This window comes from Xiphophorus hellerii, chromosome 15, assembly GCF_003331165.1.
Source record: "Xiphophorus hellerii strain 12219 chromosome 15, Xiphophorus_hellerii-4.1, whole genome shotgun sequence".
In the NCBI taxonomy this organism is placed as follows: Eukaryota; Metazoa; Chordata; class Actinopteri; order Cyprinodontiformes; family Poeciliidae; genus Xiphophorus; species Xiphophorus hellerii.
The window spans coordinates 2000496-2015259 of record NC_045686.1 but is presented as its reverse complement, the minus strand read 5'-3'; the positions used below and the strand labels follow the sequence as shown (position 1 = coordinate 2015259).

The 14764-nt window shown below is 38.4% G+C and overlaps 2 protein-coding genes across 2 annotated transcripts; one reads left to right on the top strand and one right to left on the bottom strand.

Annotated features, from left to right (window-relative positions):
• Nucleotides 1-1262: 1262 nt before the first annotated feature.
• sprtn (SprT-like N-terminal domain) lies at nt 1263-5553 on the bottom strand. Its single transcript, XM_032586188.1, has 5 exons — nt 4958-5553; nt 3150-3249; nt 2947-3075; nt 2590-2863; nt 1263-2111 (listed from the first exon to the last, which is right to left on the bottom strand). Exons 1-5 carry the CDS (start codon nt 5290-5292, stop codon nt 1336-1338), a joined length of 1614 nt encoding a protein of 537 aa, XP_032442079.1. The 5' UTR covers nt 5293-5553; the 3' UTR covers nt 1263-1335.
• A 756-nt stretch (nt 5554-6309) lies between these two features.
• Nucleotides 6310-12032, top strand: exoc8 (exocyst complex component 8). Its single transcript, XM_032586183.1, has 5 exons — nt 6310-6928; nt 7703-8348; nt 9430-9683; nt 10310-10558; nt 11365-12032. The coding sequence occupies exons 1-5, from the start codon at nt 6425-6427 to the stop codon at nt 11767-11769; spliced, it is 2058 nt and encodes a 685-aa protein (XP_032442074.1). The 5' UTR covers nt 6310-6424; the 3' UTR covers nt 11770-12032.
• The last annotated feature ends 2732 nt before the right edge of the window (nt 12033-14764 follow it).

Sequence of the window (14764 nt, the reverse complement as noted above, 5' to 3'; positions counted from 1 at the left end):
TCATATTATTACAACTTTATTCTTATTTATTATTAAGAAATTTTCTAAGTATGGCCCTAATCCTCTCATTGTAGGTTATTAGTTGCACTGAAACATTTTGATTTAGCTCGTCAAATAAATACGTCAAAATTTGCTGCAATACAAACGTTAAAGGCGTCGAAATAATCAAATCTGAATCCAAAAGATCCAAACATGGAAAAGCAGCATTCAGCTTCTAGGCAACACAAATCTGGAACAAACTTCCAGAAAACTGCAAACTGCCGAAACATTGAGTTCCTTTAAATCAAGCCTAAAACCAACTTGATTAGATCAATAGCTGGAACATTGACCAATGAATGAATAATGAAGCAAAATCAATATTAGTTTAATCAATAAAATGATTTATTTGGCAATGGAAAGCTTAGAATATTTTACATCAGAACCGTCTTTCAAACACACATAAAAACGAAACGACTATAAATACAAAGTGAAGCATTGAACTGTTCTGTTTATTTCCTGCAGAAACATCATCGATCGTTTCCCTCTGCAGTGGAAACAGGAAGACGTGCAAAAATAAAGAGCCGACGACAGAGAAACCTGATTCTCCTGACGCAGCTTGAAAGTGAAGGGCAGAGGCGCAAATAAACCCCCACAATCCTCAGGGGAGCGTTCCGTGGTCTGCACACGGCGGCCATCTTTAAAACGTCAATTATTTGCTAATTGTGAAGGCAGAAAAACTGAAAGAGCTCAGACCTGAGTCAATTCTGCAGAACTGATATGCATCATAAATATTCAGCTTCACTGATTTCTACAGGAGAGAAGATGAGAACCAACAAACAACCAAAGGTATCAAAGCTGAAAGGCAACAAGAAACTGGAATCTACGGAAGGTGATTAGGGCCACCAAGACAAAAAAGAAAAAAAAAAAGAATTGCAACTTTTTTTCTCAGAATTTTGATCTCAGAACATTAAAGTCAAAATTCTGAGGTTGCAGTCAAAATCTTCTGGGAAAAAAAAGGAAAAATTCTGAGATTAAAGTCAAAATTTTGTGACAAAGATTTGTCTGAATTGTGAGATTAAAGTCATAATTCTGAGATTAAAATCAAATTTCTGACTATTTTCTCAGAGTTCTGACTTGATATCAGAATATTAAAGTGGAAATTCTGAAAACAAAATCTAAATTCTGAGAGAAAAAATCAGAATTTTGAGAAGAAAAAAAATCAGAATTCTGAGAATAAAGTCAGAATTCTGGCAATTTAATATTAGAGTCAAAATTGTTATATATTTTTTTTTGGCCCGTATCCTCTTCTGTATAAATTCCTAAAATCTGTGACAGAGTTTTTAATTTGAAAGCCATTCAAGAAAGGCAGGAATCAAGATGCTCGTTAATTTTTTGCTCCTGAATTTTAGCCTGGCAGACAGGACAGCTGACCATCATCACCAAAGAGGAGGAAGATGAGGAAGATGAAGAAGATGAAGAAGAGGAGGAGCTCCCGCTGTGAAGTGATGTTGAGGTGGCGGCAGACGCCGGCTGCGTCTTTCCTGGCTCCCTCGCTGCTGCTGAGCTGCTGCTCAATGTCTTCTCAAAGAAATCAAAGATCCTGGCTGAGCTGCTTCGGTCGTCCTGCGACCGTTTCCTCGACGACTGACCTCCATTTTGAACGCCAGAGTCGCTGAAATACTTGGACTGAGCCGGCGTTGCAGCGCCGCCTTCAGGTGCTGCTGGTTTTAGAGGCGAAAGCTGCAAACTGGAGTTGGATGTAGAGGACGGGGAAGTCTCTGTGGTTTCTCCTGAGTTCCTGATGGTGGCGCTGTTGAACAGATCCTGAATGGAAGCTTGTTTCATCCTCTCTCCCTGAGATTTGGGAACTTTAACCGGCGAGCCGTTAACGTTGGCAAAAACTCTGGTGTTTCCGACGGATCTCTTCGCAGGAGGTTTTACTCCGAAAGAGGGTCGGGCGTTTGAGATGGAGTTGGTTTGATCCGATAAGCCAAAGCGAACTGGAGAGGAGATGGAGCTGGACGAAGAAGGCACTGATGGAGAGGAAGAGGAGGAGATTTGGGACTTCCCTCCCAGCAGGAAGCCTCTCCCACTGAAAGGGATGACGTTCCTGATGTCCTGAGATCCAGAAGCTGAGAACAAAAATAAGGCAGGAGCGAACGGTTATTATAGAAATTGATTACTCTCTCGATTATTCTGACAATTAATTGATTATTTTGACGATTAATCAACTATTCCAACAATTAATCGACTACTCTGATAATTAATCGAATTAAAAATTTTATTTAGAGAATTTAAAACAGGTGAAGTTAAGACTATGCCACATGAGTTTTGTTTAGAACATATTTACAGAAAAAGGACTTTAATCTTAAATTAAAAGTATTTCTTTTTGAAACTGTTTTGCCTTAATGCTTTGAGTGTGTTGTTCTTTCAACAAATTGCCTTTTTCTTTAGTCTGTATGCTCCAGTTAACAATTAATCGATTACTAAATTAGTTGACGATTATTACAAACAATTAATCACAATTAACCGTATCATCCCTAATCAAAACCAACTGAACTGCTTGGAAAGTTAAACCTGAACACTGCAGATAAGTTAAAACCAAATCACCTTTGACTGTTTCTGAAAGCTTCCCATTTCCTGCTGTCTTCTTCTCTGAGGTCTTCTTGTTTTTTTTCCCGTATCCTTCAGGTTCTTTGACCTTAATGTAAGTTCCACCGCATGACATCCGGTGGTCCTCCCACCAGGGGTCCAGAGAGGACGGGGCCCGGTTCATGGCCCTCTTCACATACCCAAAGTACGGCTTGCGGTTCTGGCAGGGCCCATTGCATCGCCACCAGTGCTGCCGGTAGACGTCGACTTCATCATGGAAGCTGTGGTAGATCTAAAAAGACAAGAAAAGCGAATTTCAGATCAAACTGAGGATTATCAGCTGATAGAGGTCAGTGGAGAAGAAAAAACGCCTACAGTGATTTTGGTCCCGCTGGCCTTGTTGATCCTGTTCATGTGTTTGCAGAACTCGGGTCCGTGTCCGTCTCTGTCTCGATCGTTCTGGGTCACAAACAGGAGCGCGTGGATCATTTCATGGAGGAGAGTCTGAAACAAACAGGTAGCAACATCAGTATATTAAAAGTACAAATAAAAATCTTTCTTTTACAACAAAGTCTGACCTCAACCAGATCTTTTCTGGGCCTCAGCTTCAGCAGAGGCTCGCTGAGCCGGATCGAACAGAGTCCGCCACGGCCTTCATAAGAACACACACCGGCACACCTACAGAAAGATAACCAAAAAAAAGCAGGAAACTGCTTATTATTTATTCAGAAAATTAACGTTTGCATAAATATTAATTTAAATTCTTAAACACCTAGTTTTTCTTTTCTACTTTACGAAAAAAAAGGAATATTATATCTATAAATATTGGTTATTCACCATTAAATGAATCTGATTTTAATGTGTAAAATAAATGTTAAAAGAAAATAAAAATGAGCAAATGAAAAATGACCAAGTTACAGAAAATTTTATAAAATAAAAGGTCTGACTAACAGAATGCAAATTTTCACTGTTTCCAGGGATTATTTAAATGATCCATTTTATAATAATCTTGTTAAAAGTGTGTTTTGAGATCAATATTTTGATTTGTTATTAAAAGAAATATTCAGAATTGCTCCTATGGGAATCACAATCTTGTTTTCTCTGCTCAGAATATAAACCTCTTACTCAGAGGCAACCTGTAGAGCAGGGGACCCCAAAGTGGGTCCTGGAGGGCCGGCATCCTGCATGTTTTAGTTCTCTCCCTGGTCTACCAACAAACTTTTCAGCATGTCAATGCTCTTCGTAGGCCTATAAAGAGCCATCATTGGATGAGTTAAACCAGGGAGAGAATTAAAACATGCAGGATGCCGGCCCTCAAGGACCGACTTTGGGGACCCCTGCTGCAGAGAAAGTAGTCACGGAAAGCAGATGAAACGTTTCAGCATTGTTTTGACGTTACAGATAGGATTGCTCTTTGCCAGCCACATGAATTTGTATTTCCTGAAATGGTTCGGCTTGTTCTGTGTTTTGAAATTAGCTCCCATTGCCATGGAAAGGAAGTTTTATGTTCAGCTGCTGAGTTTTGGAAAGTGCTGTGGAGCAAAGTTCATGCTGAGGTCAGGGGAGGAGGACTGCTCTGTCCACATGTATTTTGTGGTTCTGAATGAGTCTCCTGAGGTTTTGTGTGTGGCGAACCGGGGGTCACTTTTACGACCCGGCATCCTCATTCTGGGCTGGACTCCACCCGGACTGCTCCCTGACACTGATCCGGTTTGTGGTTCTCCTCATGGACAAAAACAGCTACATGTGTTTCCCTTGACTAGTCATCATTCCTCCTCATCTACAGGAGATGTCTTGGACTTTAAGGGCCATGAAATGAAAATTTTTGTTTGATTACAAGATTATACTCATAATATTAGCAAATAAATGAAAATTGCCAGAAAAAACATCTTGTAATTGTGAGAACATTGTATTCTTGAGAAAAAAAGTTATCAGGTACTCTTGTGACCAACTTAGTCCTTGCAGTTCTTTCTTCTGAATTGTTTGTTCAACCTTTTCAACATCCTGCTGCTGATAATAATTTGATCCTGATGTGTTAAAAGGTGAAATATTTCTATTAGGTATTAAGTATTACCTGTAACATTTACACCAAAGTATAGCTTCACAAGATGCTCAACATTCCTCATTTTAATGAGGAATATTCTCTCATCCAAAGTCCAAATAAATAAAAGTTAAATTATATCACTTTGAACAAACGGCCAAAACATTCCAATATTTCAAAAATTAAATATTCAAACACCCCAAATCGATCGATCAATTTAATCGATTAATCGTCCACCTCCTTCAACACAAACGTTGAAAGTCAGAAGCATCCGTCTATAATTTTGTGTTGAGAAATGCTGTCATTTCTGCCTTATTCCTAATGATTAAATAAAAAATGTCTTACAGAGTCATTCTGGGGCTCCACTTGACCTCCACTCCGTTGAGTTTCCCCCAGAAGAACATGTCGTTGAACTCCAGGAACATGGATCTCAAGTCCGGGTTGGGGTCCAGCGTCTCCCAGGACTCGTCTACGATGCTAAGCGGCCTCTCGGGCTGAGCGGTCGGCGGATTCCAGCGGGTAACAGCGCCGCTGCCGCCTCCATGTGGCTCAACTTTCTGTTTCTTACTGCTATGTCCGAAGTCATTATCCAGAAAACAGTCCGGTGGGATCTGGGAAGTCTGGTATTCGGTGTCGAACTGTTCCTGAAGCTGAATGGCGAGCAGGAAATCAGCATCCATGACAACAACAACAAGTAGCAGGAGGCTAACTAGCTTTGTTGCCCGATATTCATGTAAAATAAAAGCAACCTAAGTTCTGGAGTGAACAACAGCTTCAACCAGATCATAATAAAAACCGGTCACAGTAAAAGTCCGTGGGTTTTTGTTATATTTCCGAATTAAGCCATATTTTCTGAGCCAAGAGTAACAACTAACTGGAAATTTGCTCAAAACTAAAGCCGATAAGTCAAAGTGCTGCAGTGCAATTTATGTATTTCCGGTAGTGTTAAAAAATAAAAGCATCAGTTTTTGGAGTAGCTTCAGTCATTTGGCAGATTTTCAACATTTTTGTTTAAAATCTAAATAATAAAATGACTTAAACTAAAAACTCTCAATTAATAAGATACATTTGGCCTTTATTTACGAGATTTCCGGCGTTAACTCATAAACTAGATCACGCTTTCCTGTCAAAACCTGACCCGGATGTTGTTCTGCGGTCAAGTCAGATATGCTTTGAATTTTGCATATCAAAAATACATTTGTTTAATATTTAATATGCAGAGGTGAGGAAATACTCAAAGCATAAGAGTATGACTACTTCAAAATATTGTTTTATTCAACTAAAAGTAAAAAGTATCAGTTCAAGAAAATACTCTAGGAAGAATAAATAGGGCATTTGGTAAATAATCTTTCAGAATTCTGAAGGCAAAAAAACAACAAAAAATGATGAGGAAAACCTCCCGAAAAAACGCAAGAATTCTGAGATTAAAGTCATAACTCTGAAAAAGGAAATACATCTGAGAGAAAAATAAGAAATCCTAACTCTGGGTCCCTAATTAAATTCTGTGGTAAAATAATAAATAAATAAATAAATAAATAAATAAATAAATAAATAAATAAATAAATGTGGTTCTATACAAACGTTCCATTATTTCAATTTTATTGTATTTTATTTAGCTGTGTAGACTAGAGCTTACCTTCCCAATATGGCGGCGCTGTTGACGTGCTAGTCCCCGTGACGTTCACAATCCGGGTGTCCGCCTTCAAACAACTTCCTGTTTGTGTATTAGCGGATATGAAGGAGTTTTTCCGCTGTTCTCATTCCTCTCTGTCCCAATTCTACTTTTGATTTAATAAAAACTGAGGACTAAAGATGTCTGAAACCGGGAACCGACTGCGGAAGCTTCTCGAATCGCCCAATTTCGACCCGCAAAGCTACGTGAAGCAGCTGTCCCAGCAGTCCGACGGAGACAGAGACCTGCAGGAGCATCGGCAGAAAATCCAGAATCTGGCCGACGAAACGGCCCAGAATCTCAAAAAGAATGTTTACAAGAACTACAGGCAGTTCATCGAGACGGCCAAGGAGATCTCATACCTGGAGAGCGAGATGTACCAGCTGAGCCACATCCTGACCGAGCAGAAGAGCATCATGGAGAGCATCACTCAGTCCCTGCTCTCCACGGATAAAGATGAGACCTCCAAGGAGATGCAGGCAGCTTTCCCCAAGGAGACAGAGGAGCTGAAGCAGAGGACGCTCACCTCCCTGCTGGAGAAGGTGGAAGGAGCAAAGAACATCATGGACATCCCGGGGAGACACCTGGTCTACAACGGAGACCTGGTGGAGTTTGACGTGGACAACATGTCGCCCATCCAGAAGGTGAAATGAAATAATTACTTCGAATGTGTAAAATGTTAGCAGAAATAAATGAGAAGAAAACAAACATAATGATAAAGTCAAACATAAAAAATAGGGCTACAACTAACGATTAGTAAACGATTGTCTTGACGATTAATCGGATAAAAATAGCGCGTTCTATAAATTTCTCATTTAACCACTTAAATGAGAAATGTAAGTCTTTTGCTATGCAATGTTAGAAACACATCAAAACATACAAATAAATGATTCAATTCCTTTTTAAAATAATAATCTAAACATTTTATTGCCTACAATGCAACATTCCTTTAGTAAATCTGAACAAGTGACACTAAAGCTAAAAACATATTCATAGACAAAGGTGTCTACTTACCTTACTATCTGTAACGTCAAAACTTGAATGCAAAATGTATGTTTTTTGTACATTTTTGTCTTAAGCTCTGCTCTGAATATGTTGCTGTTTTCAGCAAATTGATTTAAATATATAAATATGTCCACCAGGAAAAGAAAACACAAGTTCAACTAAATATATATGATTTCTATGGTTCATAATATGTAGACTAAAATAAATATTGGTGATTTTAGTACAAAAAGTAATTTTTCCTTGATAACCATGCTTGCCATCTTGAATTTTCCAGTGGCTGGTGGATTTGTTTCAGTGAATCAAGCTTGTGGGAACATCTGTGCCAAGTCATATCAAAGTTTTTGTATTTTGTTCAATATTCTGCTGCACAAAATAATCTTTAATTGGTTTGGCACATTTCTTGTTTTTACCAGGTTCACGCTTTCCTCATGAACGATTGCCTGCTGATCGCCACCTGGCTACCCAACCGCAGAGGCACGGTGAAGTACAAATACAACGCCTTGTACGACCTTGAGAGCTTCGCCGTGGTGAACGTGAAGGACAACCCCCCCATGAAGGACATGTTCAAGATCCTCATGTTCCCCGACAGCCGCATCTTCCAGGCGGAGAACAGCAAAGTGAAGAAGGAGTGGCTGGAGATCCTGGACGAGACCAAGAAGAACAAAGCTTCCAAGGAGAAGCACAAGAAGGAGGAGGAGGTCCCCACGTCTCCGGTGCGGGCCGAAGTATCCACCAACCCCTTCGACATGGAGGACGAGGAAACGGTGGAGTCGGAGGACGGAGTGGATCTCAGCCTGGAGTGGATCCAGGAGCTGCCGGAGGATCTGGACGTGTGCATCGCGCAGAGGGACTTCGAGGGCGCAGTGGACCTGCTGGACAAGCTGAATGAGTATCTGAAGGACCAGCCGGCGACGCCCAGGGTGAAGGAGCTCCGGGCGAAGGTGGATGAGCGTGTGCGGCAGCTGACGGAGGTCCTGGTGTTTGAGTTGTCTCCAGATCGCTCCCTTCGCGGTGGACCTAAAGCGACCCGGCGGGCGGTGTCCCAACTCATCCGACTTGGTCAGTGTTTCTCAAAGTGGGGGAAGCTGAGAAAACAAATACAAAAAAATTAATTTTTCTGTCATAAATTTAAAGTTTTATAGTTATTATAAAATATAAGTTAAAATTAACTTATTGAATATGGAGGTAAAAGTTAGAAAATGGAAATTCAGGAAAACACAGTTTATCAAGTTGCTTTGCTCCTCAAGCTAGAAATGGAACAATTTCTGACAAGAAGATGAATGAAGCTGCTTCAAAAACCTAAACTGTGGAGACTACATAAAATTTGATGCGATAAATAGAAAAAATATAATTTTTTTTATCAAGAGGGGGTGGAGGTGGGAAATTTTACCTGGTAATATAGCAACCTCAGATCAATGATCATAATATATTACTTGAGAAAATGTTCCACCATGGAACATGTTGCCAAGTAAAATCAGAAGGTATGAGGTTAACATTTCTGCTAAATGAATGTAATAATTATTGAATAGTAAATAAAAATGAGGGAAAAAAGGTAAAATTCTTTTGTTTTTTACACATTTTGTGGGATTGTCTGCAGGTTTACTAAGGGGGTCTCTGGCTAGAAGCTAACACTGTTTGGGTGACCATGATGTGGAAAAGTTTAGGAAACACTGAACTAACTCGCTCACTCTTTGGTTACCTAGCAACTCACTCATTCTTTGGTTACCTGAGTAACTGGCGCAGCAGCAGTTTAAAGTTTTACCACAGTGCCTCATAACAGCTAAAAATAAAAAAACAATGGCTTGGAATTTGGTAGTATTTCAGATATTTAAAACAAAACACTAATCAATGTTTTTCAGCCATATCATCCAGCACTTTCCTAGCTTATTGACTTTGTGGCTATTTTTTTTAGAAACTTTTCAAACAAAAACAATCGGTATCTGCAGGTCAGGCTTTCCAAAACTCAGTGATTGTTCAGAAAACTGCCCACTAAACCAAATCGAAGCTAAAAAAGTGCAACTATTGATCAAATCCTTCACAAAACATATTTTAATAAATACCAAGGTCCAGACTTGTGTGTTGTATTGAAAATCAGTGATACTGCAATGTATCACTGTATAATGGATTCTGCTGGTTTCAGGTCAGTCCACCAAAGCATGCGAACTCTTCCTGAAGAACCGCGCCGCCGCCGTCCAGACAGCGATCCGGCAGCTTCGCATCGAAGGAGCCACGCTTCTCTACATCCACAAGCTCTGTAACATCTTCTTCACCAGCTTGCTGGAAACCGCCAAGGAGTTTGAGATGGACTTTGCGGGAAACACGGGCTGCTACTCGGCCTTCGTGGTCTGGTCCAGGTCGGCCATGACCATGTTTGTAGACACCTTCAGCAAACAGGTCAGCGAAGATGCTGAGACGGGTTTAAAGGCGTTTTCACAGCTGATACTCTGGTAAATTTGGTTCAATTGTGGACCAAAATTGCAACATTTGTTACATTTTCGTGGTTCGCATATGAGGACCATTTGTACATAGAAAAAAAAGGAGTAAATTTATCTAGGAAAAACAGGGAAATGTCTGAGTTTCAAAAGCTGAACATTTGCCAGAAAGAAATCAGAAATTTTCAGATTAACCACAAATTTTTTAGAAGAAATGTGGAAATTTCTGAGTTTCAAAAGTCAAAAATCTGCTAGAAAAAACTAAAAGAAAAAAAATTGGATTAATCTTTGAAATCTTCTAAAAAAAATTAGAAAATTTTGGAAAAACAATCAGAAATTTGGAGATTGATTTTGTAAACTAAATGGAACAAAGGTTAGGACTTGTTTTGGTTGTATTTACCCAGAATGCCATGCGCTTTAGTTCACTTCCTGCTTTTGGAGCGATATCCGCTCTGCTTTGCATTCACATCTGGATTCAAATATCTCCAGAGTTCACTTTAACTAAACAGAGGCCGAGGTTTTTAGGTGGACCAAAATGCTTGTTATAGAAATATTCTTTAGCTTGATGAATGTTTTCCACTTTTCCAGGTGTTTGACAGTAAGGAGAGTCTGTCCACAGCAGCCGAGTGCGTCAAAGTGGCCAAAGAGCACTGCCAGCAGCTGACCGAGATCGGCCTGGACCTGACCTTCACTCTGCAGTCACTGCTGGTTAAGGACGTCAAGGCGGCCCTGCAGAGCTACAAGGATATCATCATCGAAGCCACCAAGCACAGGAACTCAGAGGAGATGTGGAGGAGGATGAACCTGATGACCCCTGAGGCTTTGGCCAAACTCAAGGTGGCGCCGACTGCCTTTGTCCCATCTTTTGTCCCGCTTTCTGTATTGTTCTTTTGGAAGCTGAAGTATTTTGCTATATTTTATGAGATTTTGAGTCCTTTTTAAGGCTACATTTTACCAAAAATACACAGATAAAAAGAAACAGTGGGTGGAAAATGCTTTTTCTGAATTATAACTCACATGAAAGTGGATACACTGTAAAATCTATGGGAGACTCACATTTATTAGTTTTAGTTTAGTAAACAATTGTTTAATAAACGATTAATCATTTAGCAAACAATGAATTGCTTACTAAATGATTAATCATTTACTAACCAATTAATCTATAGTTTACTAATAAATTGTAAATGAAAAAATAATTTAGGTTTAATTATTTAGTAAATGATTGTTTAATAAACAATTAATCGTCTAGCAAATGATACATTTTTCACTAAATGATTAATCGTGTACTAACCGATTAATCTATCATATACCAAACAATTGTAAATGAAAAAGGTTTTTAAGCTTGTAGTAAATGATTGCTTAGTAAACATTTAAGTCTTTGCTAAATTATGAAATGCTTAGTAAACAAGTAATTGTTCACTAAACGTTTAATTGCTTATGAAATGATTATTTGTCATTTATTAAACAATTGAAAGCAAAAATAATTGAGTTATTAATCGTTTAGAAAACAATTCATTGCTTATTAAATTAGTTGAGGATTATTTCAGTAACTGATTCATCACGATTAATCCGATTAATCATTTCAGCCCTAAAGGCAACACAAATATTTTTTGCTAATGCTACAGTCTTCTCTTTTGTTGCAGGAAGAGATGCGCAGCTGTGGTATCAACTTCCAGCTGTACACAGGTGACGACTGCTGGGTCAACCTCAGTTACACGGTCGTAGCCTTCACCAAGCAGATGATGAGCTTCCTGGAGGAAGGCCTGAAGCTCTACTTCCCCGAGCTGCACATGGTGCTGCTGGAGAGCCTACGGGAGATCATCCTGGTGGCCGTGCAGCACGTCGACTACAGCCTGCGCTGCGAGCAGGACTCCGAGAAGAAGTCCTTCATCCTGCAGAACGCCAGCTTCCTGCACGACACCGTGCTGCCGGTGGTGGAGCGGCGCTTCGAGGAGGCCGTGGGCAAGCCGGCCAAGCAGCTGCAGGACCTGAGGAAGAGCACGAGGCCAGTGCGGATCAACCCTGACAGCACCACTTCCTTGGTGTGAGGCGGTCAGGAACGCCCACGCATCCGTTCCCTCCCTGCAATTTCACAGCTGACTGAAACACTAATTACTGCTTTTGGTTGTGAGGCTGCAGCAGCAGCAGCAAAATGAAAACAGTAAGCACAACTTTTCTGTTCTCACATAAAGGTTTATTTTAGTTTATGAAAATAATTCCTCTTCAAGAGTTGGACATAGCAAATACATTGCAAAACCAAAATCTAAGCAAGTCTTTTAGTGTAAATATCTTACTACACTTAAAATAATAAGCTATAGAAGCTTGTTTTATGTCAATAATTCCCTAATATTGATGAAAAGTTCCAGTTCTATTGGCAGATTATTTCACTTATAACATGGGAAAAATGTCTTGTTATAAGTAAAATAATCTGCCAGTGGAATTAGTAATTTTTCTGCAATTTTAAGAAATTATTGACTTAAAACAAGCTCCTATATCTTGCTGAAAAGTTACTGATGTGTAAGTTTTGTCTTATGTCAACAGGACTAAGAGATTTGCACTAGAAACTAGACCAAAATTACTTGATAAGATTTTATGTTTTTGCAGTGTATGCACTTTATGCTTCTTTGCCTCTTTCATTTTTTTGCCAAATTTAATAATCAAATGCAGATTTTTAAAAATGTTTGCATAAAACAAAGATATTTGCTTCAGATTAACAAGTTTACGAACCGCTAATGTTGATTTTCATGTTGTAAAAATACATGAGGTGTTTACAATGGTGTATTAGGGCCATCAGAGATTAAAAAAAACAAAAGGAGTAAATTTCCAACAAAAAATGTCAGAAATTTTCTAGAGAAATCTTGGAAATTTCTGTTTGAAAAGTTGAAAATTTGTAAGAAAAAAATAGGGAAATTTTGAGATTAATCTCAGAAATTTTCTTGAAAAAACATTTTCTGAGTTTGAAAAGTGAAAAATTGTCAAATTTTGAGACTCTGAAAATTTTCAAGTCTAGAAAATTTCTGAGATTAATCTCAAAATTAGATTATTTTTTTTCTAGGAAATTTTCAACTTACCATATATATAATTTTTCAAAAAAAATTCTGAGAATAATCTACAAATTTCTGAGTTTGTTCTTGGAAATTTAGCCTCTTTATTTTTTAAATCTACAGTGGCCCTAATCCGCCGTCGTAGATGTGTTGTTTGATCATGTAAATTTTGAGGTGGCCATTTTGTATGTTGGATGATTAAAAGGGATGAATAAACAACTCCATTATGTCGAATGTGAGTTTTTGTTTGGCTTTAACACATTTTAATGATTTATTTCAGACCTGAGAAAAACAATAGAAACAAACATAAGTGATAATTAATAAAGCAAAACAGTAATGTTAAAATATGCTTATTTAATCCCACTCCTTGTCCTTTTTATTTTCAAATATAAAGATAATCAAATGCAATCTGAATTTTCTTGTACTAGTATAATAAATCATTAATAAAGTGTATTAGTTTGTTCTTCATAGGATTATTCCTATTTAAAACAGAATTTGGTTCTTTCTGTTAGTAAACCAGTGGTGCTGAAACTCACTGGTTTAGTACAAACATTACTTCCAGATCAAGTAAAAATGTCTAACAAGCAGAATCGAGTATCAGTATATTGATCTTATCTGACTAAAGTTAAACCAGGGACATCAAGAGGATCAAATAATCCCAAAGTTATCCATAATATTTCTGTTGCTTTAAATAATCCTGAAGCTCATATTGGAAGATGTTGCAGTGGACAGAACTTGTGAGGACGTTTCTGTTATTTTTTACTGAAAGTTTTAGTTTGAATCTTCATTATGAAGAACTGTCGCCCTCTTGTGGCAGGTTAGTATCAGCAAATAGATGTTTACGAATAGAAATTTATTCTTACTTTTATATCTTCAGTGATAAATAGTCTTTATTGGACAAAATCTTAGAGTTGGCAGCCAAAAAGACAAAATCAATGCAGATGAAATTATTTATTTGGAGTGTGAGATGAAATTCATATCAGAATTCAAACTTTAATGTCGGAATTCTGACTTTTTTCCTTGTAGTTGTGAATCTCATAATAAATTTTTTTTTTCTCAGAATAAGAATTGTTTAAATTGTTTATGCATCATAGTCTCTCATCTAGTCTCAAAACTCAAATTTACAGAGTAAATTTGGTTCAGACTTTCAGTGTGGATGAAGTGCAGATTTACAAATCCTATAGCGAGGAAGAAACCGTTATGTTATTATTTTCACTAACACAATTGATGTACACTTAAGAATCTTTGGTTACTAATTTTGAATTTTGACACAGAATTTGAATTCCGAGGGGGAAAAATCAGTTTATTTATTTTCTGTTGCCCTAATCTTCCATATACTTGTATTATTGTAGACCATAAAACTGGATCAAATGTCTTGTCTAAGGAGATTTGTGTAGCATTGTTCACACAATGATGTGCACAGATCCTCATTTCACAACAAAGCACATGTGAAAGATAGGTAATGTGATGCTAACAGGGCTGATAAATGGGAAATCTGTTCCAGGATGTGGGATTGATGCAGCTCCCTGAGGGACCCCAGTCGCTGCTGCTGCTGTCTGCTCCGTTAAATATCCAGCTAACACAAAAGGTTAACGTGAGAAACACAAAGGTTACTCGGTCGATCCGCCCGCAGAGGCTCCCTCCTCCATTTTTAGCGTGTTTTGCATCCATCTGATAGTCATTTGGTGGAGAATGGGTTTCCGCCAGCGATCATGTTTCATCCTCATCATCACTTCGACGGGCAGAACGGATGCAGAATTATGATCTTTATCACGGCCGCCATTATTGTTGACATGATGTCAGCTAAAACCCATTTTCTACTTGTTTAGGAGACTGTGGATGATTGTTACACTTTTTGCTTCTACTTGAAAATTAAAAGTAAAGTTGCTTTGTTTTTTTTTTAATACATGAGCTAAGCTAAACAACACCTGTTCGCCAATGTTTAGCTAACTCTATTAGCACTGTGCTTTGGAATTACCTGAGGAAAAATGTGCAACGT

Bases quoted from the DNA above. Each gene is read 5' to 3' on its own strand.
- sprtn (XM_032586188.1), bottom strand. From the start codon at position 5,292: ATGGATGCTGATTTCCTGCTCGCCATTCAGCTTCAGGAACAGTTCGAC. The intron at 3,250-4,957 runs GTAAGACATTTT...ATCTTTCTGTAG, and splicing joins TGGAGCCCCAGAATGACTCT to GTGTGCCGGTGTGTGTTCTT. The intron at 3,076-3,149 runs GTCAGACTTTGT...TGTTTGTTTCAG, and splicing joins CCAGAAAAGATCTGGTTGAG to ACTCTCCTCCATGAAATGAT.
- exoc8 (XM_032586183.1), top strand. From the start codon at position 6,425: ATGTCTGAAACCGGGAACCGACTGCGGAAGCTTCTCGAATCGCCCAAT. The intron at 9,684-10,309 runs GTCAGCGAAGAT...CCACTTTTCCAG, and splicing joins TAGACACCTTCAGCAAACAG to GTGTTTGACAGTAAGGAGAG. The intron at 10,559-11,364 runs GTGGCGCCGACT...CTTTTGTTGCAG, and splicing joins AGGCTTTGGCCAAACTCAAG to GAAGAGATGCGCAGCTGTGG.